The sequence below is a fragment of the Pristis pectinata genome, chromosome 11 (assembly GCF_009764475.1).
Source record: "Pristis pectinata isolate sPriPec2 chromosome 11, sPriPec2.1.pri, whole genome shotgun sequence".
NCBI lineage: Eukaryota > Metazoa > Chordata > Chondrichthyes > Rhinopristiformes > Pristidae > Pristis > Pristis pectinata.
Window position 1 is genome coordinate 22555736 of NC_067415.1, and position 24475 is coordinate 22580210.

General features: G+C 42.6%; 2 protein-coding genes across 10 annotated transcripts in view; one reads left to right on the top strand and one right to left on the bottom strand.

The window, feature by feature from the left end:
- The window catches only part of supt20 (SPT20 homolog, SAGA complex component), a 65834-nt gene extending 63408 nt beyond the window's left edge, over positions 1 to 2426 (top strand). For 3 of the 8 annotated variants that reach the window (XM_052025744.1, XM_052025751.1, XM_052025746.1), the window contains one exon: positions 707 to 852. In XM_052025744.1, coding sequence (XP_051881704.1) covers positions 707 to 838 — 132 coding nt within the window. In that variant the 3' untranslated portion in view covers positions 839 to 852. Of the gene's footprint in view, positions 1 to 706 lie in introns of all 8 variants that reach the window. The other 5 variants (XM_052025745.1, XM_052025748.1, XM_052025750.1 and 2 more) reach the window with 2 other exon arrangements.
- exosc8 (exosome component 8) lies at positions 1061 to 23950 on the bottom strand. 2 transcript variants are annotated; one of them, XM_052025768.1, is made up of 11 exons: positions 23893 to 23948; positions 20420 to 20456; positions 20153 to 20216; positions 18003 to 18076; positions 17534 to 17579; positions 11014 to 11119; positions 10828 to 10873; positions 7010 to 7106; positions 5966 to 6086; positions 2550 to 2656; positions 1061 to 1208 (listed from the first exon to the last, which is right to left on the bottom strand). In XM_052025768.1, exons 1-11 carry the CDS (start codon positions 23907 to 23909, stop codon positions 1072 to 1074), a joined length of 852 nt encoding a protein of 283 aa, XP_051881728.1. In that variant the 5' UTR covers positions 23910 to 23948; the 3' UTR covers positions 1061 to 1071. The 2 variants fall into 2 exon arrangements, with proteins under 2 accessions (XP_051881728.1, XP_051881729.1); XM_052025769.1 differs by lacking the exon at positions 1061 to 1208 and adding an exon at positions 1290 to 1426 and having other exon boundaries at positions 23893 to 23950.
- Positions 23951 to 24475: the final 525 nt, after the last annotated feature.

Consider the following 24475-nt stretch of genomic DNA (forward strand, 5'->3'; position numbering starts at 1 on the left):
GAGCATTGAATTTACATTGACATCCTAGCCATCCACCTCTTTCTCTTGTATTTATGCTCAAGAAGTGCTTGTGGCACGTTGAAAGATAAGAACCACTACAGGCAATGTTGTAAGAATACTTCCCATATCCTCTACCAAGAAAGATTTCGGCATGCCTGCAGTTGGAGTAATCTTAAAAATCAACTTGCTTATCCTTTTATACCTTCTGTATACAAAGTGAATTATGAAAATACCTTTCCAGAAAAGATCCTTGTGCTCAATGTTTTCATTACATTTTGTCATGGGCTACATTGATGTATCATTGTTTAACCTGGGATATGCCACTCCAATACAAAAATACTGAGCCTAGCACAAATGCCTCTTAGTTGCTGACTTGCTGCAGTTCTGTTACCAGCTACATCTGCATCCAACTGGAAATAGTAAAGCACTTTTAGATCAGACATTGACTAACAAGCATGCAGTTAGCTCTGCTGGAACAACTGTTTGTGTGTCAAATTGTCTTAACTCTTCTGTGCCACTGGTGCTGCTTGACTGTAGTCATTAAGTTTGTGGGTTTAATTTTCTTTTCCTGTTTCCATCCTTAAACATTTCCAAAATGTTTAAACTGAATCATCTCGTTGATGTTGAGATATCAGTTTGATTCATTTGAAGATTTTCCTTCAAGTCTTATAATTGTGGTCTTCTCTTCCCCTTTCTTCCCTGACAGCAGTTGCGATACTTGCAGCATCAAATGGCTATAGCAGTTCAAATTCGTCAACAGCAGCAGCAGCAGCAGCATTCAAGCAGCCAGTCAAAAAATAAAAGGAAAAGAGGGACTCCAACTCCACCAAAATCATGAACCATCTCATGGTTTTACCTTTAAGGCTGCTTCTGGAACTTAACTTTTGTGGTGGTGAATGTTTTTTAAAATATTTTTAAAATGAAACCCATCCATAGTGTATATAGTATAATCTTTTGTTCCAGTAAGAATAATTTTCTGAACACGAGTTTAAAAACATGTATATATTTATTGATTTGAAAGAAAAAAATAATTGGTTTATTGTACAGCCAAACTTTCACTTGCAGGTTCAACTATTCTCTCTCTTTTGTGTTTATAATGGGTGTTACACTCTTAATCACCTCAGTGAGCAGCTTATGAACTTCTCTGTGTCTTGTTTGTGCACGAACAATGCAGTCCTGAAGTTTTTCACTAGAGAGAACACTTCCTCCTCCATATGGAAAAGAAAAAGAATTTGCAACAAAGTCAGGTTCATATGTTTTTGATGTAGAAAACATCCAAAGAATGGCATTTGTTGGATATTTTAAAGTCAATTCTGTTAATGGCAAAAACTGGAATTGGATACTTCAGTATTAATAGTTTGACTGCAAATCTTTTGAAGTGGTTTGAACACCTTCTTTGAAGGCTTTCTAAAACAGTGTTGAAAACCTAAAAAAAATCATGTATAGATTTAAATATTGATCAACAATTATGCAATACAACTGGACTATTATTGGAGACATTTTTTAAGTCAAAATTTCCGATGCTTAAAGTAATTGCACTTGGGTGAATAAAAATTCTAAAAACTTGATTCAAAAAACATAATTCTATTAGTCAAAGCCTAGGTTTTCTGATTGCAAATAATTTTGCTCTCCATTTTTACCATAAGTTTTAATAGGTTTTAAACAGCATGTAGTTTTCAAACCATGCAAAATTATAAGAATCAGGTGGGGCTTTGGGGCACACAGCAAGAAAGACAATGAAAAAAGATTAATCTGTGAGCCCACCAATGAAGAGGAACAGCAGGTAAGTGAAAATGTAGTGGATCATGATCCTGATGTTTCTGCTCTGGATCGATTGATGAGGGAAGGTAGGGGAAAAAAAGCTAATGGATTGTGCTTTTATGAAATTGGAGAAAATTTTTTTAGTTAGGAAATAATGTCTTTTGATGTCAGATTCCTGGAAGATAGTGTTGAAATCATTTTACAAAAGGATAAAAACAGCATGAGCTAGAGCAGATACAAAATCAAGATTGAGAGGTGCAGAACACAGGTGGAACATAGATTTTGGTAATTGACTGGAAATGATAAATGTTCCATTAAGGATCAGCTGATACACTGAGATTGTAAGTCATTACTTTCAGTATGAGCATGTTATTTTAAATTGCCCAGGTCATGGAAAAATTACTTTATGCTTATTTTCATTCCTTTAAGAAAGAAAAGGATGTTTGTCAATACTTGATCATTATTTTAAAACAGATGAGGAAACACTTATTTAACTGCTCAGCTAATACCTTCATCAGCTGCTATTCCAGTTGTATTTCTGTGGTAATTGAAGTCTTATTTTTAAGATTCTACCCAGAATCATGTCCTTTCCCTAATGCAGTGCTATAATTTCATGCTCTTCGATATACATCTCTATGACCAGTAAAGGCAGATTAACCAACCAAGGCAGCTTTTGAATGACATGTGAAAGCATCTTTCAGCAGCTGTAAGAGACCAGACCAAAATATCCAACGAAAGGCTCTGCCAATTTGACTACTTACTGAAACTAGCACTTCATGTAAACACACCTGGCTTATGTACAGCACAAAGTCTATCCTCTTCGTCAATTACTACTGTAGCCATCCCCGATGCCAAGGCCTCCTCCTCAGCTGTAGGATCTACAATAAATATTGTGCTTTTACGAAAAAAAAAGAAGTTTTCAGAAGGCAATTCAAGTCAAAGGAGCCAATTCTATATACAATGGTTCTATACAACTTGGTAACTTAATCAAGTTATCAATGATAGTATTTTAGAATATAGATAAGACGTGATAATATTACAAATTTACCTTCATGGATACATGTAAAACTGAGTGCCTTTAAACTAATATCCATGTTAATATATTCTAACAAACAAGTGTTTTGACAAACAAATATTCACCAAACAGTAAAATAACATGTTATAATACCACTCATAGTTATCTTAACAAAGTACAATAACATGCCCTGAGTGTATCTGGCACATCAATAAATCAGCAAACACAAGTGGTGATTTTTGGAGGGGGAGGTTGTGGGTGGAAGCCAACTACTGTAGTAATGCAAGATAGTGACCTTTTAAGTTTGTTTTCTACTAATATTAATTTCTTTCAGTAATATCTTTTCAATGTTCTTTCAAGTAGTAAATCCTAAAGTCTCTTTCATTCATTTATACGGCAGTTGTTCTTAATAAAAACCATAGTAATGGAGGTCAGGATTATATCCTATACTGGATGCTGGCCATTCATCTCTGGGTCCTAGATCACTCCTGTAGATAAAAGGAACTTTTATAACATTACCCATGAAACCTCAACCCATTTTCTAGTATTTAAATAGTAAAAGTAAAATATGATTTTTAAATCTCACCACTAGAAGAGCCTAACAGGTTAAAAGCTGACAATATGAAGGATTGCAATACCTATTAGACATTGGAGGGTGTCAAAAATAGCCACACCCAAACAATAATCCTTATTCAAACTAGTCTTCAATAATACAAAGTCCACCTTCATAATCAGCAATTTTTCTATTGGTATTTGTATTCTTTAATTCATTTACAGGATGGGCATTTAGTACTCAGCCCTCATTGTCCACAATAAGGTGGTGGTAAGCCATCTTGAATAAGTACAGTCCTTTTGGTGAAGGTGCTCCTGCATTTCTGTTGAGTGAGATTGTTTCAAGATTTAGATCTAGCAGCGATGAAGAAACAGCAATGTATTTCCCAGTTAGGATAGTGTGCGACTTGGAGAGAAAGCCGCAAGTGATGGTGTAACAATGCACCTGATGCACTTTTTCTTTCTGGTAGTAAAAGGCTAGGATGTGGGAGGTGGTGTTGGAGTAGCCCTGTCAAGTAACTAGAATGCATGTTATTAACAGTACACACTGCAGCCAATGAGTCAGTGGCAGATAGACTGAATGTTTAGGGTTATGAATGGAATGGCAGGGCTGCTGTCATTGGACCTGCACGTCTGGGCAATAGGAGTGTATTCTGTCATACTCATACCCCCTATATGGTGGAGAGGTTTTTGGGAGTCGAGGTGAGTAAATTATCACAGGAAACTTTGTCTCTGACCAACTCTTACAGCGACAGTTTTACTACAGCTGGCAAGATTAAACTTCTGGCCAAAGAAGACTTCTTGGATATTGATGGTGGAGTACTCAGCAAGAGTAACACTGTTGAATGGCAAGGATAGGGTCTATGGTAGGTATAGAACAAAATATATATGGGTAGCCCAAAGCCATCAAGAGAAGCCAACAAGAGATCATCACTTGTCAATGTAAATAAATACAACTGATTTGCATACACAACATGGTACCATGATAGCAAATAAATAGATGATTGGTTATTGGATGAGGGAGGCACAAAATCTATGATCATTGAAGAACCCCTGCTCCTCTAATTTGTGCCACATTAAAATTTACCTGAAGTGGATGTTACTTCTGTTTAAGTTTCATGCAATCGCAAACACTTCCACTGTGGCACATTTTTCAACGTTGCACTAGTTTCATCCTAGATTCTAGTTTCAGATGTGTAGTGAAGTTTGAACACTCAACTTTGATTCAGTAATGTGTGTTACTATCTGAACTAAAATTCTTTCTTGTTTGACCGACTCTAAGATTTCTAAGAAAACACTGCAGTAACAAAACTCCTCAAACAATCAATAGTTATATTACCAAATTAAATTGTTTTAAATTTATTTGTAAAACTTTACTCAATCTGTACTTTTCACTATTTTCTAACTAGTTTTATTCCTCCTGCCTTCCATTTCAAGTATTTCAAAGTAAAAGAATGAATGATCTCTACCAATCATGCAGAGTAAAATGGTAACAATTTGCTGAGATTAGCAGATTAAGAGGTGCTTGAATCTGAGGAAGCAGCATAAAAAACACCTGCATATACATATCTGTAAATGGTAGTTATTTAAACCCAATGAATATTACCAAATTTGATACAAACACGAATTAAATTAGTTGACATAAGGTCCTTGTAGACTTAATGCTCAACATAACCACCAAGCAACAAGGCCAAAGGTACATTGAATTATGTTGATAGTGGATGGTCAAACTGTAAAGTGTATTAGTCAGACCATTTATTCAGTGGGTGAGGTAGCATCTATGAAGGGAGATAATGGTTCAGTGGAGACTGCAGATGCTGGAATCTGAAGCAAAAAACAAACTGCTGGTCAGGCAATATCTGTGGAGGGAAATGGACAGTCGACGTTTCACCTGCACCAAGTTAATGGTTTAGGTTGATGACCTTGTAACAACTAGGAAAAGTTATAGAGATAAAAGTTTTAAGTTGCAGAGACAGTGGGAACGGAGGAAGTAAATAAAATATAATGTCTGTGAACTGATAAAAGACCAAAGAGATTAAATGATAAAACATTGGTGGAGACAGCCAAAAGATTATTTGAAAAGTTAATAAGTAACAAAAGCAAATAGAACACAAAAAAAGGAAATTACCAGGACATGAAAAAAAAGCTGAATTTTGAAAATGTAAGACAGTGCTGATTCTCTGATATCGCTGAATTCAAGATTAAGCCTGAAAGGCTACCATGTGGCTCATCAGAAGTTGCAGTGTTTTTCCTCAGCCATATGTTGGCGTGAGCTTTATTGGAACAATATTGCATGCTAGAGATGGCTAGATGATTAAGGTATCTGGCAATTAGAAACTCAGGGTTACCCATTCACCCAATCTGTATCTGGTTTCCAAAGTGTAGAAGTGACCACATCAGAAGCACCAAATGCAGTATGCTTAAATGGAAGCGGTACAAGTAAAGCACTGTTTCTTGTGGAACATGGTTTGGGCCCTTGACACTGGAAGGAGAAGAATATTGGTTATTAAGAAAAAGGAACCAAGTCTCAAAGGAACCTCAAAGAAAAGCTACAGGCAATTAAGAGAATACAGTGTCATCTCTCATAACTTTGATGTGTAAAATAATACTGTAACAATCTCTTGTAAAGTAACTCACTCATCGAAAATAGCAAAAGATGTAGCAACTGGGTGCTTTTTGATATTCAGTTGACTTTTCTGGTTCATGTTAACTTCTGCCAAACCTGTTTCTTCACTGATCGACACTGAAGGCAACTGGACTGTGGGGAAAGAAAGGATTAACCATCATCAATAATGCAGAATGGGAATCATTTAATGGGGAATAACATCCATTTTAATTATATTGAAATTAGTGTAAACTCTGCTGTGCCTACAACAAAGAAGATTTCATTTGCTACATTCTACCACATTGATCCAGGTTGTTCTCTAAAAGCAACGATGCAGTACATATCACCTGCTAGCTGCCCAAGTACTTAAATATTTTTCCTGTTTAATAATTTGTGAACCACGTTGGCAGTTTGCAGCAGAGAATTCCGCATCCAAACTGATAAAGGCAAAAAAAAAGTTTTCACTCGTTCTTAACAATTAATGAATGGATTGAGAAAGTTTAAATCTTTAGTAGATAGAAAAAGATCAGAGAAAGACAACTCATAAGCCGTACTTCAGCAGAATTTCAATCCTGTGGAAAATAAATAATAATAGATGAGGTAAGTGCTCACCAAAAAAAACACACAATCATTTCCAAATCGTCATAAGTGGCTAACTACGCCAAACTTAAAAGCTTCACAGCATAGAATAACATGGCTTTCAAAAGAAAAATCATTTTGCAGAAACAGCTTAATATTTAGCTGTAGCTTTGAGTTTAAGTACATTAGAAGTGAATGTAATGTTTCTATTTGCATTCCACATGCACTCTGACATACTCCACCATTTAAGCACCAGTTTAAGATCTTTTGCACAGCAAGGTAATATTAAAAGGAGGATTGCCTGTTTTTTTTAAGAAATGTTGATACCTAAACATACACAAAAAAAGGTATTTCAAGATTTCCATATTCAAGTGAGTAGCAGTCATGGTGTGGATATCTATCGGGTCATCCACCTGAATGAACTCCCAAATTGCACAGCAACACATTGCAAAGAAAAATGAAGTAAATCTATACATTTTGTAATTAGGTATGCTCACCATTTTTTAGTGCTGCTAACAGTGCTGTTATACAGGCATCCAGTAAGTTTCCATCATAATCTAAGCACATCATGTCACAATATACAACCCATGCAAGCTGGAACAAAAGGAAAATAAATACATCAAAACTCAGGTTCAAAATATTTTTCTTTCCAAAGCTTTCTGTGGGCCCTTAAGTCGCCTGTGGTCCAAGTAAATTGCACATGAAATATTAAAAATGGGATACCATAGATAGATGCAGGCACAAAACACACTAATGATGATTCAATTTCCCCAATTACTTTTAAGTCATAGGGGAAAATTAAAATGTAAGGTGTTTCTGATCCTGATTATTATCTCAAATCCTGGTGAATTACAAGTATGGGAAACCACACAGAACAGATCTGGATGTAATGCCGCTACAACTAAATACCCTTCATAAATTACCAGTGCTTGAGTAAGATACTCAAAAGGCTAGTGCCACAGAGGCACTGGCACATCATCAACAATCTACAGAAACATCATCTTGCTCAGAAAGAAAATAGGAACTGTTGGAAACCATATGGAGAGTCTTAGTCCTGACAGATTAACCTTGTTTCTCTTTCCACAGATGCTGCTGGTTCTGTTGAGTGTTACCAGCATTTTCTGTTTTAATTTCTACAGGAAAATAGTTAACATTTCAGGTTGATGACCTTTTATCTTCAGGAAGGTCACTGACTTGAAACCTCAATTTTTCTTCTTTCCATACATGCTGCATGGTTTGAGTATTTCCAGCATCTGTAGTATTTTCCATTTGGAACCTACTCAGATTTGGGAAATAATGAGGTCACACTCGCAAGCAATTTATGACTATGGACTCTCCAAGAAGACACTTGATACTTCACACAAATAATATGTGCATGAAATCACCAGTTTCCGGCAACCTGTACATTAATCCCATGAGAAAAGGCTCATAATTTCCTCATAAAAACAACGGGTCACAGACCCTCAATGTAAGTATGATGAGATTACAAGGATTTGTTAATCCCAGCAGATAATAAAACACAAGGCATGTGCAAATAGCTAGCCCAAGTCGTGGGGAGAATATGCACGTGCACAGGCTAGTTTTGGTCCATCATCCACCAAAACAAGGAATGAAAGAATGGAAAAAAGATGACACTGTTCCCTATCTAATCAATCTTGTTTTTTGGCAACTATCTGAAACTTAACCAACCTATATGCCACGTGTATTGGCATATTATTGTCACTTGTACCGAGGTACAGTGAAAAACGTGTCTTACAAACTGATTGTACAGGTCAATTCATCACACAGTGCAGTTACATTGAGTTAGTACAGAGTGCATTGATGTAGTACAGGTAAAAAACAATAACAATATAGAGTAAAGTGTCACAGCTACAGAGAAAGTGCAGTGCAATAAGGTGCAAGGTCACAACAAGGTAGATCGTGAGGTCATAGTCCATCTCATTGTACAAGGGAACCGTTCAATAGTCTTATCACAGTGGGGTAGAAGCTGTCCTTAAGTCTGGTGGTACGTGCCCTCAGGCTCCTGTATCTTCTACCCGATGGGAGAGGAGAGAAGACAGAATGTCCCAGGTGGGTGGGGTCTTTGATTATGCTGGCTGCTTCACCAAGACAACAAGAGGTAAAGACAGAGTCCAAGGAGGGGAGAACTACGGATTTCAATTCCTGTCAAATCTAAGGCCATCTATTCATACCTCTCTAATATCATTAGACTCCTGCCTTGCATCAACTCACCTGCTGCTGAAACTCTCACACATACCTTTGCTCCCTCCAGGTAGACTATTTCAATGCATTCTTCACTTGCCTACCTCATTCTACTTTCCAATAAGCATAAAATGCTATCCAAAAGTCAGCCACGTCCTAAATCGCTCCATATCTGGTTCACCATTCACCAGTGATCATTGACTCAGTGGATCAAGCTTCAACAGACCTTCAATTTTTATTTCCAATCACTTGGTGGTCTCATCATTCCTTAGCTCTCTAACCTCTTCCAGTGTTAGAATTCTCCAAGTAATCCACCTCCTCCAATGTTGGATTTCTGCACATCCCCAAATTAAATCATCCAACCATTATAAGTCATGCACTCAGCTACAGCATAACTAAGGCACAAAGCTCTGAAATATTCCCGCACAACCCCCCAAAATCACTGTGCCTTGCTACCTTCCTTTTAGGTGCTTCTTGAAAGCACTCCTGTAGAACATCACAGGACACTTTTACTGCATTAATGTACTAGTTAAATGCAAACAGTTATTACAACATTTTTGTATCTTTCTGAAACATCTTTACCCAAATTATTCCCCTCCTATAATTACATGACCACCCAAGCCAAATACTTACTTCCTAAAACTCTGAACATTTGTCCACTACCATGAGATCTCAGGAAGATTTTAGTTTCAATAAACTTAGATACAGAATTATCTTATGGCTCTATAAGATCCCTCTTCAGTCTAATGAAGCATCATAATATAACACAATTAAAGTTTAAAACATATTAACCAAAACAACAAACTAATAGTTTTATGATTGAAATAGAACTGTATTTTCCTAACATATCTTAATAACCAATTTCTCGTCAAATCTGTAGAACTATACATATGCTTTATCCTACTTTTCCTACACTGCAACATTATTTACACTTAAAAATTATTTTATTGTGTGTAAAGTGGTTTAAGGTGTCCTGACAACATGAAGCCAATGATCGTTTTGATGAATAGCTGTTAAAAAGATACAAACAGTGCTCTTTCAGGATTTTCAAACTGTTTACCCAGCTCAAATTGGGGGTGAAATTCAATTGTGCTAGTATCTGAAAATAAATAAAGTTGTGTCACGGTTGTGTAGCGGTTAGCATAACACTATTACAGCACTAGCAATCGGGGTTCAATTCCTGCCACTGTCTGTAAGGAGTTTGTACGTTCTCTCCATGACTGCGTGGATTTCCTCCGGGTGCTCCAGTTTCCTCCCACATTCCAAAGACGTATGGGTTAGTAGGTTAACACGGGCGTAATTGGGTGGCGCGAGCTCATTAGGCTGGAAGGGCCTGTTACTGTTTTGTATAAAGTTTAAATCAACAGTGAAATACAATTGTGGTTCTAGAAGTCAAAGTTACACCTTTGGTCTCATCTACAAAAAACAGTTGAACAGCAGGTACCGATCAGACTTCCTATCACACCTCACCATTTCAAGTGAATTTGAACTGGCTCAGATGCTGAGACTTAATGGCAGTGATATATGGCATTTCATTGGAGAAAGGAGAACCACTCTAAACTATGAAAGGTTTTCCTTTATTCTGTGCATCACCTCCAGCTACCTCTGGTTTAGTTGCTTAAAACCCTGAATAATGAGGTGGAGCTGCCAGGACACAAGATCCACCTAATTCCAACCAATTTCAATTGCAATCCTAAAGCCAGCACTGGAACTCTGATTTGAAAATACAGGGCACCTGATGCCCATTTTAGCATGTATTTATAACATCTGAAAGTTGCCTATTTAACAGTCAATGCATTTCTGGGGAGAATGATTTATGAAAGATGAAACCACAAATTAACTTTAACTCCAGCCCTAATTTTTCCACATAAAAGTTAGGCAAAACATAATTTGACCCTTTTCCTGATTTTTATTTTAAATTGACATCTGAAAGCTGACAGTTGTATTATTCTTATTCTGAATAAGTTGTTTCCAGGACTTTAAATAATTGACTATTTTAATTCAAACAGTAGCAAATTAAACCAATGAAGAAATTATCACATATATGGAAATAGTTAAAAAAATTAAATTTAGAAATACTGATAAAGAATACCTATTATTAAATTTTTCTTACCTTTCCTTTCTCAATACAGAGATCCTCCTTCTGTATAATTTGTGAACTAAATTTAAGAAACAAAAACATAACTGAATTGCTCCAAAGATTTTAATTTGCCATACTGCTACACATTTATGAGATCTTGATTACAATTGAAAATACAAAATTAATTTGAAAAATTAGAGGTGAAATTAGAATTCTTACTTTTCTATCACATCAAAAATAAACTGACTTGCAGCTTGTGCTTGTTCCCCAGGAGGGCCAGGTCGAAATCTTGAAGAACACAAGGGTGGTAAATCTACATTTGGTACTGTAATGAAAAGCATTAGTAAGTACTCTTTTTAAAGTTTAACCAAATATAACACACTAACATTTTGAACACAAGATTGTTCTGATTAAAAAAGGCTAACTGTATTTCATTAAGTCACTGCCAATGAGAGGGGAGAGGCCAAAACTGGAATAAAAGATGAACTTTTTGTTTTTGAACCCTCATCACTAGCTCAGGGCATCTTAAAGCAATTCACAATGAACAAATTATTTCTGAAGTGTATCACTATTCATATCCACAGCTAAAACTACACACCCGACTTCAATGCAGAAACCCACTGGTGGTGGTGTTGATCGAGTAATAAATATTGGGAAATCAAGGAACTCCCTGCTCTTCAGATTATGCATTCCTGAACAGATTTACATCAAATTCATTTAATATCTCACCTCAGCATTGGACTGCCTGACAATGAGGCCTTCCCTCAATTCTACTCTGAAGCTTCAGCCTAAACCAAAAGCTCAAACTCCAGCATTCACAACTCTCTGACTCAGAACAAGAAAAAGATAGCTTGACAAATAAATTGGCCTTGGTAACTGTATATATGGAAGAAATTAAACTGAAAGACTACAATTTCCTGCTAAATATGAACACTTAGATTTTGTTTTTAAAATCAGTATCAGTTGCCCAACCAGCATACCAAAGAATAATTCTGCATTGGATCTGAATCAAACAGAAAAATATTAACAACAATAATTGGTATGGATCACTGCATTAATGCAACCTGTTGAATTCACAGTAGACTCAAGTAGGAATATAAAACAGAAGGCTATTCAGGTCCTCAAAACTTATATTTGACATTAAGTTAGATCATGGTGGATCAGCACCAATGCCACTGAGCTATCATGGCTCCATTTTCATTACAACCCTTATCCTATTTATTTTAAAATATTTCCAATGGACCCAGAGTCCACAACCTCATGGACAGAGTATTTCGGGTTGCCACTGCTTTTTGTGTAAAGGATCATTACTATCTAGCAGTCTGTAACCGTAATATCTTTCCTCCCTGCTCTGTACTCCTTCAACAAAGTAGGTAAAGTCTTGTAGCGACCCGGACCCGCAAGACTCGAACCGCCATTGGCGGCTGCATGCGCAGGAGTGCGACGCGGACTAACCGCGACGCGGACTAACCGTGGGGCAGGCCTTCCGGCGAGGACCACACGTCACGTTCGCCGAAGAGGCTCTCGGTTACTTTACAAGCGCGCGCGCTTTGTTTGAGTCAGTAAAGTGTGCTCCAGTCCAGCCTCCATGTTTCTGCGTTTTCTTTCCTGCCACGTGCTGCGTTCGGCTACATTTGGTGACCCCGACGCTCCCAGACGGCATCTGAAACCTGCGACATGAATCCCAACGACTCGCACAACACAGTCTCGCTCAAGCTCCCAACTTTCTGGGCTGCTCAGCCCCAAGTTTAGTTCGAGCAGGCCGAGGCCCAGTTCAACATCAGAGGCATTACAGCCGACGCCACACTGTACTACTACGTGGTCAGCGCGCTCGACCAGGACACGGCAGCGCGGATCATCAACTTCCTGCACCATCCACCTACGGAGGACAGGTACATTAAAATCAAGGCACTCCTCCTCTGCACTTTCAGACTCTCCCGCCGCGAACAAGCCGCACGGCTCCTGCGCATGGACGGCCTAGGCGACCACAAGCCATCCGAGCTGATGGACGACATGCTGGCGCTCATGGATGGCCATAAACCCTGCCTCCTTTTTGAGCAGCTGTTCCTTGAGCAACTGCCAGAGGACATTTGCCTCCTCCTCGCGGGTGAAGATTTCAGCGACCCGCGCAGCCTTGCAGCCAGGGCGGACATTTTGTGGCAGAGTAAGCAGCAGGGAGCAGCTTCCATCTGCCTAACCACGACCGCGCAGCCTAAAGCCAAGACCCCACAACCGAAACTGCCGAGACGCCCGGGGGACAAAGACGAGGGTTCGGACCAATGGTGTTTTTACCATCAGAGGTGGGGGTCAAACGTGCGCCGCTGCCATCCACTGTGTGCCTTCCCGGGAAACGCCGGGGTCGGCCGTCGCTAGTGGCTTCGACAGCTGGCCATCGCAACAGCCGCCTGTTCCTCTGGGACTGACACTTCGGGCGATGTTTCCTGGTGGACACCGGGGCCGAGATCAGCGTCCTTCCCCCCTCAAACATGGACGCCCGTACTGTGGCCCTGGGCCCTGACCTCACCGCCACAAACGGCACCACCATCCAGACGTATGGCTCACGTACCATCCCGCTGTGTTTCGGCCCCAGCTGTTTTACCTGGACCTTCACGGTAGCAGCGGTGTTGCGGCCATTACTAGGGGTGGATTTCCTACGAGCCAACTGCCTTCTGGTCGACCAGAAAGGCCGGCGTTTGGTCCACGCCGAGACTTTCCAAACCTTCCAGCTCGGGGAAGCCCAGTTCCCGGCCCTTCACCTGGACTCCATCACGCTCTCGGGTGACGAGTTCGCCAGGGTGCTGGCGGATTTCCCCTCCGCCATCACCCCACAGTTCTCCAGTACCGGCCCCAAGCACAGCGTACAGCACCACATTCCCACACAAGGACCACCGCTGCATGCCTGGGCCCGTAGGCTGCCACCCAACAAGCTTTGCCTCGCCAAGGAGGAGTTCCGGAAAATGGAGGAGATGGGGACCATCTGCCGCTCGGACAGTCCTTGGGCATCGCCGCTGCACATGGTGCCCAAGTCCGCAGGAGGTTGGAGGCCCTGCGGGGACTACAGGAGACTTAACGACACCACAACCGCCAGCAGATATCCTGTGCCCCACATCCAGGACTTCACGGCCAACCTCCACGGGGTGACCATCTTTTCAAAGATCGACCTGGTCCGAGGTTATCATCAGATCCCCATGCACCCCAACGATATGCCCAAAACAGCCCTCATCACCCCTTTCAGGCTGTTTGAATTCCTAAGGATGCCCTTCGGCCTCAAGAACGCCGCTCAGACTCTCCAGAGGCTAATGGACTCGGTTGGGTGAGGCCTGGATTTCGTTTTCATCTACCTAGACGACATCCTGGTGGCCAGCAAGTCACACAAGGAGTAAGTGGCACATTTGCACCAGCTCTGCCGGTGCCTGAGCGACCACGGACTGGCAATCAACCCGGTGAAGTGCCAGTTTGGGCTGCCGGAAATCGACTTCTTGGGCCACCGTGTCAACCAGCATGGAGCCGCCCCTCTGCGGGACAAAGTTCAGGCCATCCGCCAGTTTCCCAAACCCAGCACAGTCAAGGGCCTGCAAGAGTTCATGGGGATGGTGAATCTCTACCACCGGTTCATGCCGGCGGCGGCGCGCATCATGAAACCCCTGCTCAGTCTGATGGCTGGCAAGGCCAAGGAGGTGGAATGGGACGCGGATTCCACAGAAGCCTTTGAGCAGACCAAAGAGGCGTTGGCGAAGGCAGCCCCCCTAGTACACCCGAGAGTCAATGTACCCACGGCACTCACAGTCGACACTTCCGACACAGTGGTCAGCGGAGTCCTGGAGCAGCTCATCGAGGGCCACTGGCGACTGCTCGCCTTTTTCAGCCGACACCTGCGACCGCCGGAGGTGAAGTACAGCGTTTTCGACAGGGAGTTGCTAGCGCTCTACCTAGCCATCCGGCACTTCCGGTATTTCCTCGAAGGACGGGATTTCACTGTGTATACAGACCATAAGCCCCTCACCTTCGCCCTTGCAAAGGTATCGGACCCAGGGTCGGCTCAGCAGCAGAGACCCCTCTCGTTTATCTTAAGAGTTTACCACCGACATCCGCCACATCGCAGGGAAGAATGTGGTCGCCGACACGCTGTCTCGTCCCCACATCCACTCAGTGACCACTTCAGTCCCAGGGGTCAGCTACACGGCGCTGGCGCAGGTACAACAAGCAGACACCGAGATCCCGGCCTATCGCACCGCCGTTTCGAGACTCTGGCTGGAGGACGTCCCCGTCGGCCCTACAGTGGTTCAGCTCCTGTGCGACATGTTGACTGGCAGACCTCAGCCCGTGGTACCAACAGCATGGAGGTGGTGGGTATTCGACACGCTACACGGCCTGGCCCACCCGTCCATCAAATTGGTCTCAGACAAATTCGTCTGGCACGGTCTGCGCAAGCAGGTCAGACACTGGGCCAGGACCTGCGTACACTGCCAGACCGCCAAAGTCTAGCGGCACGTGAAGGCTCCTCTCCGACAGTTCCAACCGACGCTCGGCAGGTTTCAGCACATCCAAGTGGACATTGTCGGCCCCCTGCCCATCTCCCGGGGCGCCAGGTATATCTTCACCATGGTCGACAGGTTCACCAGATGGCCGGAGGCCATGCTGCTAGCGGACACATCCACGGAGTCCTGTGCCAGGACGCTCATCGCAAACTGGATTGCCAGGTTCGGACTTCCAGCGGCCATCACCTCCGACAGAGGGGCACAGTTCACATCAGGGTTGTGGACAGCACTGGCACAGCTCCTGGGCACCTGTTTACACCACACCACAGCATACCACCCACAGGCCAATGGTTTGGTCGAGCGTTTCCACAGACACCTCAAGTCAGCCCTGATGGCACGCCTCAGAGGGCCCAACTGGCAGATGAACTTCCCTGGGTTCTACTGGGCATCCGCACAGCCCCCCACGGAGGACCTGGGCACCTCCTCGGCGGAGTTGGTTTACGGCACCCCCGACGGTCCCGGGCGAGTTCGTGCCGGAGGCCCAAGGTGCAGCAGGGACGCCGGCGGAAGTGCTGACAAAGCTGCGGGACAAGGTGGGGAGTCTGACACCGGTCTCAACCTCCAGACATGGCACTACACCGACCTTTGTTCCTAGGGATCCCAGGGACTGTGAGTATGTTTTCATTCGCAGGGGCATGCACAAATCCCCTCTGCAGAGGACCCTTCAAGGTGATCCGGCACAACGGGTCCACGTGTGTCATGGAGGTGGGGGGCGACCAAGAGACCTTCACAGTGGACCGCCTCAAACTGGCGCATTTGGACATCGGACAGCCCGTGAAGGTGCCCTCACTGTGCCGGCGGGGCAGGCCACCCAAGGTGGACACACAGACTGGGGATCCCACGCCCCCAATGGGCGATTCTGGGGGGTGGGGGGGGGAGGGGGTGGGTGGGTGGTGTAGCGGCCCAGACCCGCAAGACTCGAACCGCCATCGGTGGCCGTGGGTGCATGCGCGGGAGCGCAACACGGGCTAACCGTGGGATAGGCCTTCCAGCGGGGACCACACGTCACGTCCACCGGAAAGGCTCTCGGTTACTTCAGCGAGCGCGCGCGCTTTGAGTCAGTAAAGTATGCTCCAGTCCAGCCTCCGTGTTTCTGCGTTTCCTTTCCTGCCACATGCTGCGTTCGGCTACAGTCTCAGTATCTTCCCTACCCAACCCAATTTCTACCTAGTTATGACCTTGCACCTTATTGTCTACCTGCACTGCACTTTCTCTGCAGCTGTTACACTTTATTCTGCACTCTGTTACTGTTTTACCTTGTAGCACCTCAATGTGCTGTGTAATGAATTGATCTGTATGAACGGTATGCAAGATTAGTTTTTCACTGTACCTCAGTATATGTGACAATAGTAAACCACTTAAACCTTTAGAAACACCCCAATTACATTACTCTTTAACCATCGAAAATTCCAGGTTTAGGCAAATGTCCTTATAACTGCCCCAATGTATATTCCCCGGCTTCAATATACATTTCATGACCTTCCTTGCCCAAAATTAAGCACAGCAGGCCTTTTAATTATAGTCTGTATCTATGCACTGTTCTTCAAAGATTTGAACATATGAATCTTTTGTTGCTCCACAGCTCCTAGTCTCTTGCTATTCAATGCATATTCCAATTTATCTGACCTGAGGTTTATGATCTGATACTTTCCCACATTGAACTTTATGTCATGATTTTGCCCATTTATTCAGTCTGTTTATACCTTTAATAGCTTACTACTCCCATTTGCACAACTTTCCATTCCTCTGAAATCAGTGACATCGTAAACTTGATGCTGTGAAGCCCAAGTTTCATATCAAAATTATATAACTGATTATGCAAATCATGTTCTGAAAACTTGTTTCCCGTTTTCTGAAGGATATAGAATTTCAGTTTCCATAATCATTGTCATTTTTAGACATTGCTACCAGTTAAAAATTGAAATTAAGATAAATTGAACTAAAAAAAAGCAAAGTAAACCATTTAAATAGCTCTCTCTCTCATTGAGAATTACACATATACTGCAAAATTAATCATTCATTGCTAACTGTTTTTTGAACAATCAGTTCATAATCACAGTCAATGTCACAAATAAAAACCAGCAGGCTTAACCATTTCACAATAAGAATAAAACACTCCACAGGAATGAAGTACCAAGCTCCAATATGCCATGCAATGTTACAGACTGAACTACAAATTGATTTTTTAACCATTAACTCACCTATATACCCTTTATTTGGAGCATCCACTGTTGGTGCTGCAAATTCCTGTAAAAAAGTAATTTTATTATTTCATACAACATATTCTGCTATATGGATTAAAATAATAACTACATATCTATGAAATTTTAATTAAATACAATAATGCTGCACAACCAATGTTAAATTGCTTTAGTCTAAGCAAATTTATAACGAAGCGATTAGAATGTGTTTAGTGCTCAGTTCTCAGACCTCATTTGGCATTTTACTTCCCCTTTTTTCTTGGGATAAATGGGTTTTTCGGTATTTTGTTTGGAAACTAAAGTGTGGTGAAACATATTCTGCAAGTCAATACACGTATTGTTTCCTCCAATCTAAGAAGCAAGTTAGCCAAATGGTTACAATTAGTGACTGGATAAGTATTCAGATGTTTCACTTCTCAAAATTTACGTACGCAAGTTATAGGTGAAAAGCCGAATACTGAAATCTCACCACTTTGATGCCACAAACGACTGTCGTATTTCCCAGCTTTACCAGTGCAGAACCATCCGCAGTTGTAATTGATCCTGAAATTAGTCAGAAAACCAACATTTTCAAACATGCTTTCTCTTAACAATTGCTTTGTAATGGATTTTGCCCTTTAAAAGGTCAATCAGTAAAAATGTACCATCAGGTAATGCAATTTAATGCCATCTTGAAGGAAGTCCAGAGCACTTGCATTGTATTTTGTTGTGGAATCATCATTTCCAATGTCAAAAATAAATAGGTCTGCGGAGCTTTATCTAAGTTAAGGTCCATTAATAAAAAGTGAATCTAATAATATCAATTGTGTACTTAATGCTATTATATGTTCAAACATTGCATTGTGCCCAAGTTTTAATGGAAGTTAAAGTCACAATAGTGAATAAGCTAATTAATACTAACAGGCTTGCTAAACTTTAACTTTTTCCTCTCCACTACATACATAGCAACCTGTGTTTCTAAGCTCTAAGGTTCTCAGAAGATAACCTAATGAGAACAGTCAGGCATAATATCAATGAACAAAAGGGATTCATTGGGAGGGGTTTCTAAAAGTCTGGTTAAGTAGGTAGTTTTTATGAAGGATTCTGAAAGTCCTTAATATCATTTGACTCCAAGTGTTCAATCATGAGGATGAGCAATATAAATGTGAAACAGTTATACTTTCAATGTTATGTCCTTACTTAAGAAATTTATTTAGCAAATGCATTATTGACAATCTTGCAAAAGTTCCAAATTTTTTTAATAGTCCCTATTGTGAATAGGAAAGTAATAAATTGAATCGTTGTTCAAGAAAAATGAGAAACTAGGGAACCACTGACCAGTCAGCTTGACATCAATTGCTGCGAAAATACTGGAATCCATTATTATGATAATGGTAAGAGCACTTAGTGAATCATGATATGACTAAGCACAGTCAACAAGGTTTATTAAAGTGAAAGCATGTTTTACAATTTAATATCACTTTTTTGTTTGAGGGTGTAACTACAGGTCTTCCCCAGGTTATGGAAGGGTTCCATTCCCGTGAACTGTTTGTAACCCAGACAGTCTGCAAGTCAGAATGTGGCTGTGAAGCAAGTTCCTAGGCAAGAGAAGATGTCTGCAGCCCCAAAGCAGCCAGCAAATCCACCACCACCCCCACAGCCTCCCAAACACTCGTTCGTATGTATGAGCTATACACAAATCCGATGGTCGGAACCTGGGGAGGACCTGTAGTATCGTAGATAATGGAGAAATCAGTGAAATAATCAGAAAGTGTTTTTAAAAAGTACCCACACAAAAGTTTATTACACAAATAAAGGGTTCTTTGGCTTGGGGATAATATAATTAAATAGACAGAAGATTGGTTAGAGGATAGAAATATTGTGCAGTTCTGACCACCACAGTGAAAGAAAGATGTGTGGTGCAGAGGAGATTTAAAGGATATTGCCAGGATTGTAAATTTGTAGCTGTGAGGAAAGATTGGATGGTAGGGTTACCTTCCTTGATATCTTGAATTTTTGTGTATGTCAAAGCCATTCACCGAAATTCAACTCAGTATTATCTTTCACAGCTTGAGACGGGGCCACACCTGTTGCCAAAACCAATCTGGGAGCATAGCTGGCATCCTGCACTCAAGAGGCCCTATGCTAAACTGTGCCTTGACAAATACCAGAGAAAGACTGCACCTGATAACATGCTGAAAGAAACAGCAAAGTTCGAGGACAGGTGAGTGGAGAGGCTGGGCTACACATGAGTCAGTGGAAGATGCACCGAAGTATGTCTTTCACTGAATTTGAAATTTATAGGATTTTGTGATGTGAGATTTAGCTAACACATTGTCAATATAACAATAGCAACTGCAATTAAATATACTACTGTGAAATATATTAAAGATCTGCCTAATAGCTCCCGTAAGTATTTTTTTTGTTTCTTTCTAATGGCCTCACTGGTAATTTGGTGCAGTTTCATTAAATGATCTGAAATTTATCAGGACTATCTTCCCCTAAACTGTACAATAACGATTTTGCAGAAGTTCTATCTTGATTGTAACTCTCACTTTAAGGAATCAATATGCAAATTTGTTCCAGCTTACAAATTTATCAAATTGAAATTTTACAAATGAAGCAAGTATAAATTCTCACCTATATTGAGCGTTGTCGTTCTGAATTCACCCAATTCCCTTCCATCAGGTCGACAATTTTCTTTCTAACAAACATGCAAATACTTTTTAGGAACTCTGTTTTGTATCAGTATTCATAGTATAAAAGCAGCATCTAGAGTCTACATGGGACCATACCACCATTCTTAAAAGGATATATATTTTGTCATAAATTGCACATGCAGCCATCAAAGAAAATGTAAATTTTTCACAAGTTACTTGCTAGAAATTAAACTATGAGGTAGCCTACCAGAAATTTCCTGTAGTATTCCAAGGGTTCTACAGTTCTAGCAAAGGAATAAAGAGAAAGCAGGTCACTTGTTGTGTCCAAGTATTAAATTATATCCTACAACAACACTACCATGTTTGTTAGTAACGTTTTATACACATTTTTCATAAAATATACAGCAGAATTAGGCCATTCGGCCCATCAAGTCTGCTCTGCCATTCAATCATTTTCACAACACATCCTACCATTATCTTTTACTATTAATTCATAATCTTAAATTTACTTCAAAACTTTACTAACTATACACGTATTCACATCATTGGTAAGGACTAACATAAACCATTTTTTATCCTTGTGCAATACCCACCTGCTAACCAAAACTCATGAAATAGCTTTAATGCATACAAATTCTGAGTATACATTTTATTACTGGGCTAATAAATAAGTATTAAATAGACATTCACCCATTTCACTTAATGTAAATCTGTAGCATGGTACCAGAAGTAATCTAGCAACATTACAAACAGCACTACATATAAAAAATGCAGATCAAGCCCCAAATGCAAGCTTAACCTTTCAATCACCCATCTTCTAAGCAACAATCACCCTCACGACCTGCCCATCACCAACCTCTTATTCTCCACCTCCTTCCCTTTATTCCATGGTCTACTGTCCTCTCCTATAGGATTCCTTCTTCTTCAGCCCTTTGCCTCTTCCACCTATCACCTTCCAGCTTCTCACATCACTCCCTTTCATTCCCCCTCCCCCCTCTCACCTGGACTCACCTATCACCTGCCAGCTTGTGTTCCTCCCCCTCCCTCTTTATTCTGGCTTCTGCCCTCTCCCTTTCCAGTCCTGATGAAGGGTCTCGACCTGAAACTTCAACTGTTTGTTTCCCACCATAGATGCTGCCTGACCTGCCGAGTTCCTCCAGCATTTTGTGTGTTGCAATCAAATTGGTCAAGCAGGATCTCCGCCTAACAAAGCCATAAAGAGTCATAGAGACATACAGCGTGAAAACAGGCCCTGCAACCCACCAAGTCTGCACTGACCAGCAACCATCCATTTACTAATCCTACACTAAACTCTGCTTTTATTCTCCCCATGTTGTCATGTTGACTATCTTTGATTAATCCCTAAATTTCAAAGTACAAATGAATCCAGCCCCTCTGAATTTTTTCCAGTATCTTCCCAACTACTGACATTAGACTCTCAGGCTTATAACTACCTGGTTATCACTACTGCCCTTCTTGAACAAAAGGTATCATATTTACTGTACTTCAATCATCTGGCACGTTACCTGTGGCCAGCAAAGATTTATAAATCTCTGTCATTGCCCCAGCAATCTCCTGCCTTGCATCTCAAAGCAACCTGAGGATTTATCCACCCTTAGGCCTGCTAAGATACCTAATACCTTCTCCCTTTTAAAGATAACATGTTCTAGAATTTCACTGATTTCCCCACTCCCCCCCCCCCCCCACAGCCACCCACCCAACTTCACCAACCACATGTCCTGCTCCTTAGTGAATAGAGATGAGAATTATTCATTTTAGATCTCATCTAATGTCCTCTGGCTCCATGCGCAGATTGGCCCTTTGGTTCTTAACAGGACCTACTCTTTCCTTGTTCACACTCTTGCCCTTAATTTTTGTATAAAATGTTTTTGTAACAGAACTACTTAAAAAAAAGTCAAAGATATCTGACTATCATCAACTGTCTATCCTGCATCATTTGAGTCATTCACATCGCCAAGTACATCTGAGGCAACTATTTAAAGCAGTTCAGCATAGAGTTATGGTGGATACGACGCAAGTGGGAATAAAACTGCCCTGTGTTCCGAAGGGTTTAGTCATAGAGTCACACGGCATGGAAATAGGAGCTTCAGTCAACTGAGTACACGTCAACCATCAAGCACAAATTTACACTAATCCCATTTTATTCTCCCCACATGCCCATCATCTCCTTCAGATTTGTTCATTCACCTACACACTCGGTGCGATTTACCATGGCCAATTAACCTTTGGGATATGTAGGGAAACTGGAGCACCGGAGAAAATGCATGTGAGCACAGAAAGAATGTGCAAAATCCAGACAATACAGGAGATCAAGATTGAACCTGGGTTAGTGGAGGTGTGAGACAGCAGTTCTATTAGCTGTACCAATCAAGCTGTGCTACTGTTCCAATACATTTCACCTAGTGAACCTCAGCAACAAGAATGTAAAATATTGTAACAGAAAGTTTCCTTCTGCAGTGCTGCGATCTAACCAGAGCAGTTAGTTTCATCTAACAAAACAGTATAATGATTACACTTCAAGGGGAAAGTCCAAGTCAAAAGTTTCATTCATTTCTCTTTCATGTGAAAAGCTGCCATTCCCACTCCAGATTAAGATGATACAAAGATTCCTTCAACACTGGAAAAGGATAGGACCTGCACCTGTGGTTTGCTAAATTGAACATCATCACAATCCCACTTAAACTATCAACTGAGGAGGATGAAGGATTTTAACCCAAAATATCGACAATTCCCTTCCTTCCACAGATGCTGCTCGACCCACTAAATTCCTCCAGCAGACTCTTAGTCGCTCTTAAACTATCAAATGTTGGGCACAAGGTCAGTGAAAGCCCACACTCTCAAACCAGCTTCAGCAATGAAAGTGCAAACTGATGGAAACACTCAGGTCAGGCACCATTTGTGCAGAGACAGAGAAACAGAGTTAACGTTTCAGATTGATGATCTTTCATCAGAACCTGAACTATTAACTCTATTTACCTCTCTCCACAGATGCCCCCGACCAGATTTCCAGCATCTGTACTGTTATGGCTTTCAGTTACCCCCAACCCAGACCCGGGACCCCTTGCCTCCCCGCCCGGACCCCGCTCCCCGTACAGACCCCCTCCCCCCTCCGGACCCCGCTCCCCGCACAGACCCCCCCGCCCGACCCCGCTCCCCGCACAGACCCCCCCCCCGACCCCGCTCCCCGCACAGACCCCCCCCCCGACCCCGCTCCCCGCACAGACCCCGACCCCGGTCCCCGCACAGACCCCCCCCCCGACCCCGCTCCCCGCACAGACCCCCCCCCGACCCCGCTCCCCGCACAGACCCCCCCCCGACCCCGCTCCCCGCACAGACCCCCCCCCCGACCCCGCTCCCCGCACAGACCCCCCCCCCGACCCCGCTCCCCGCACAGACCCCCCCCCGACCCCGCTCCCCGCACAGACCCCCCCCCCGACCCCGCTCCCCGCACAGACCCCCCCCCCCCGACCCCGCTCCCCGCACAGACCCCCCCCCCCCCGACCCCGCTCCCCGCACAGACCCCCCCCCCCCCCGACCCCGCTCCCCGCACAGACCCCCCCCCCCCCGACCCCGCTCCCCGCACAGACCCCCCCCCCCCCCCGACCCCGCTCCCCGCACAGACCCCCCCCCCCCCCCCGACCCCGCTCCAGCTCCAGCTCCAGCTCCAGCTCCAGCTCCAGCTCCATCCCGGGCACTCACTTGAATCCAGCCGCCATCTTGCGCCCGCTACACGTGAAACCAGCTCATCGCTCCACCTCGCGCCGCACATTCAACACAACGCCGATCCCAGACAACGGAAAACCCGCTGCCGGCGTTCACTAAATTTCGAATAATTCCACATCCTGCCTTGTAAACGCCTGGTTCTGCTCAATTCTTCGCAGTGGCGTTATTTACTTCTTTTCTGTTGAATGTGCTGAAATGAGATCGCAGACTGAAGCCGTGGCTCCAGGGAGCCAGAGGCGCCCTGAGGGAGGGTCCCGGCCCGAAGCGTTGTCCGTCTGCTCTTCCCCACGGACGCTGCCCGGCCCGCTGAGCTCCTCCGGCATCGTCGTGTTTTTCATCTAGATTCCAGCACTTGCAGCCCTTTGTTTCTCTAGCAGGAAGTGTGACCGCGGGTGGGGACTGATTGTGACTTCTTGTCTTCAAAACTGTTTTACGTTAAATGTCACCCCTTGCCTCAGCAGTTAATGGTTGCAAATAACTTTTAAGGTCTGAGGATGTGAAAGTTCGCCTGGGTTGGTCTAGAGTACCCCAAATATTACACTGTAATTGGGTGGCATAT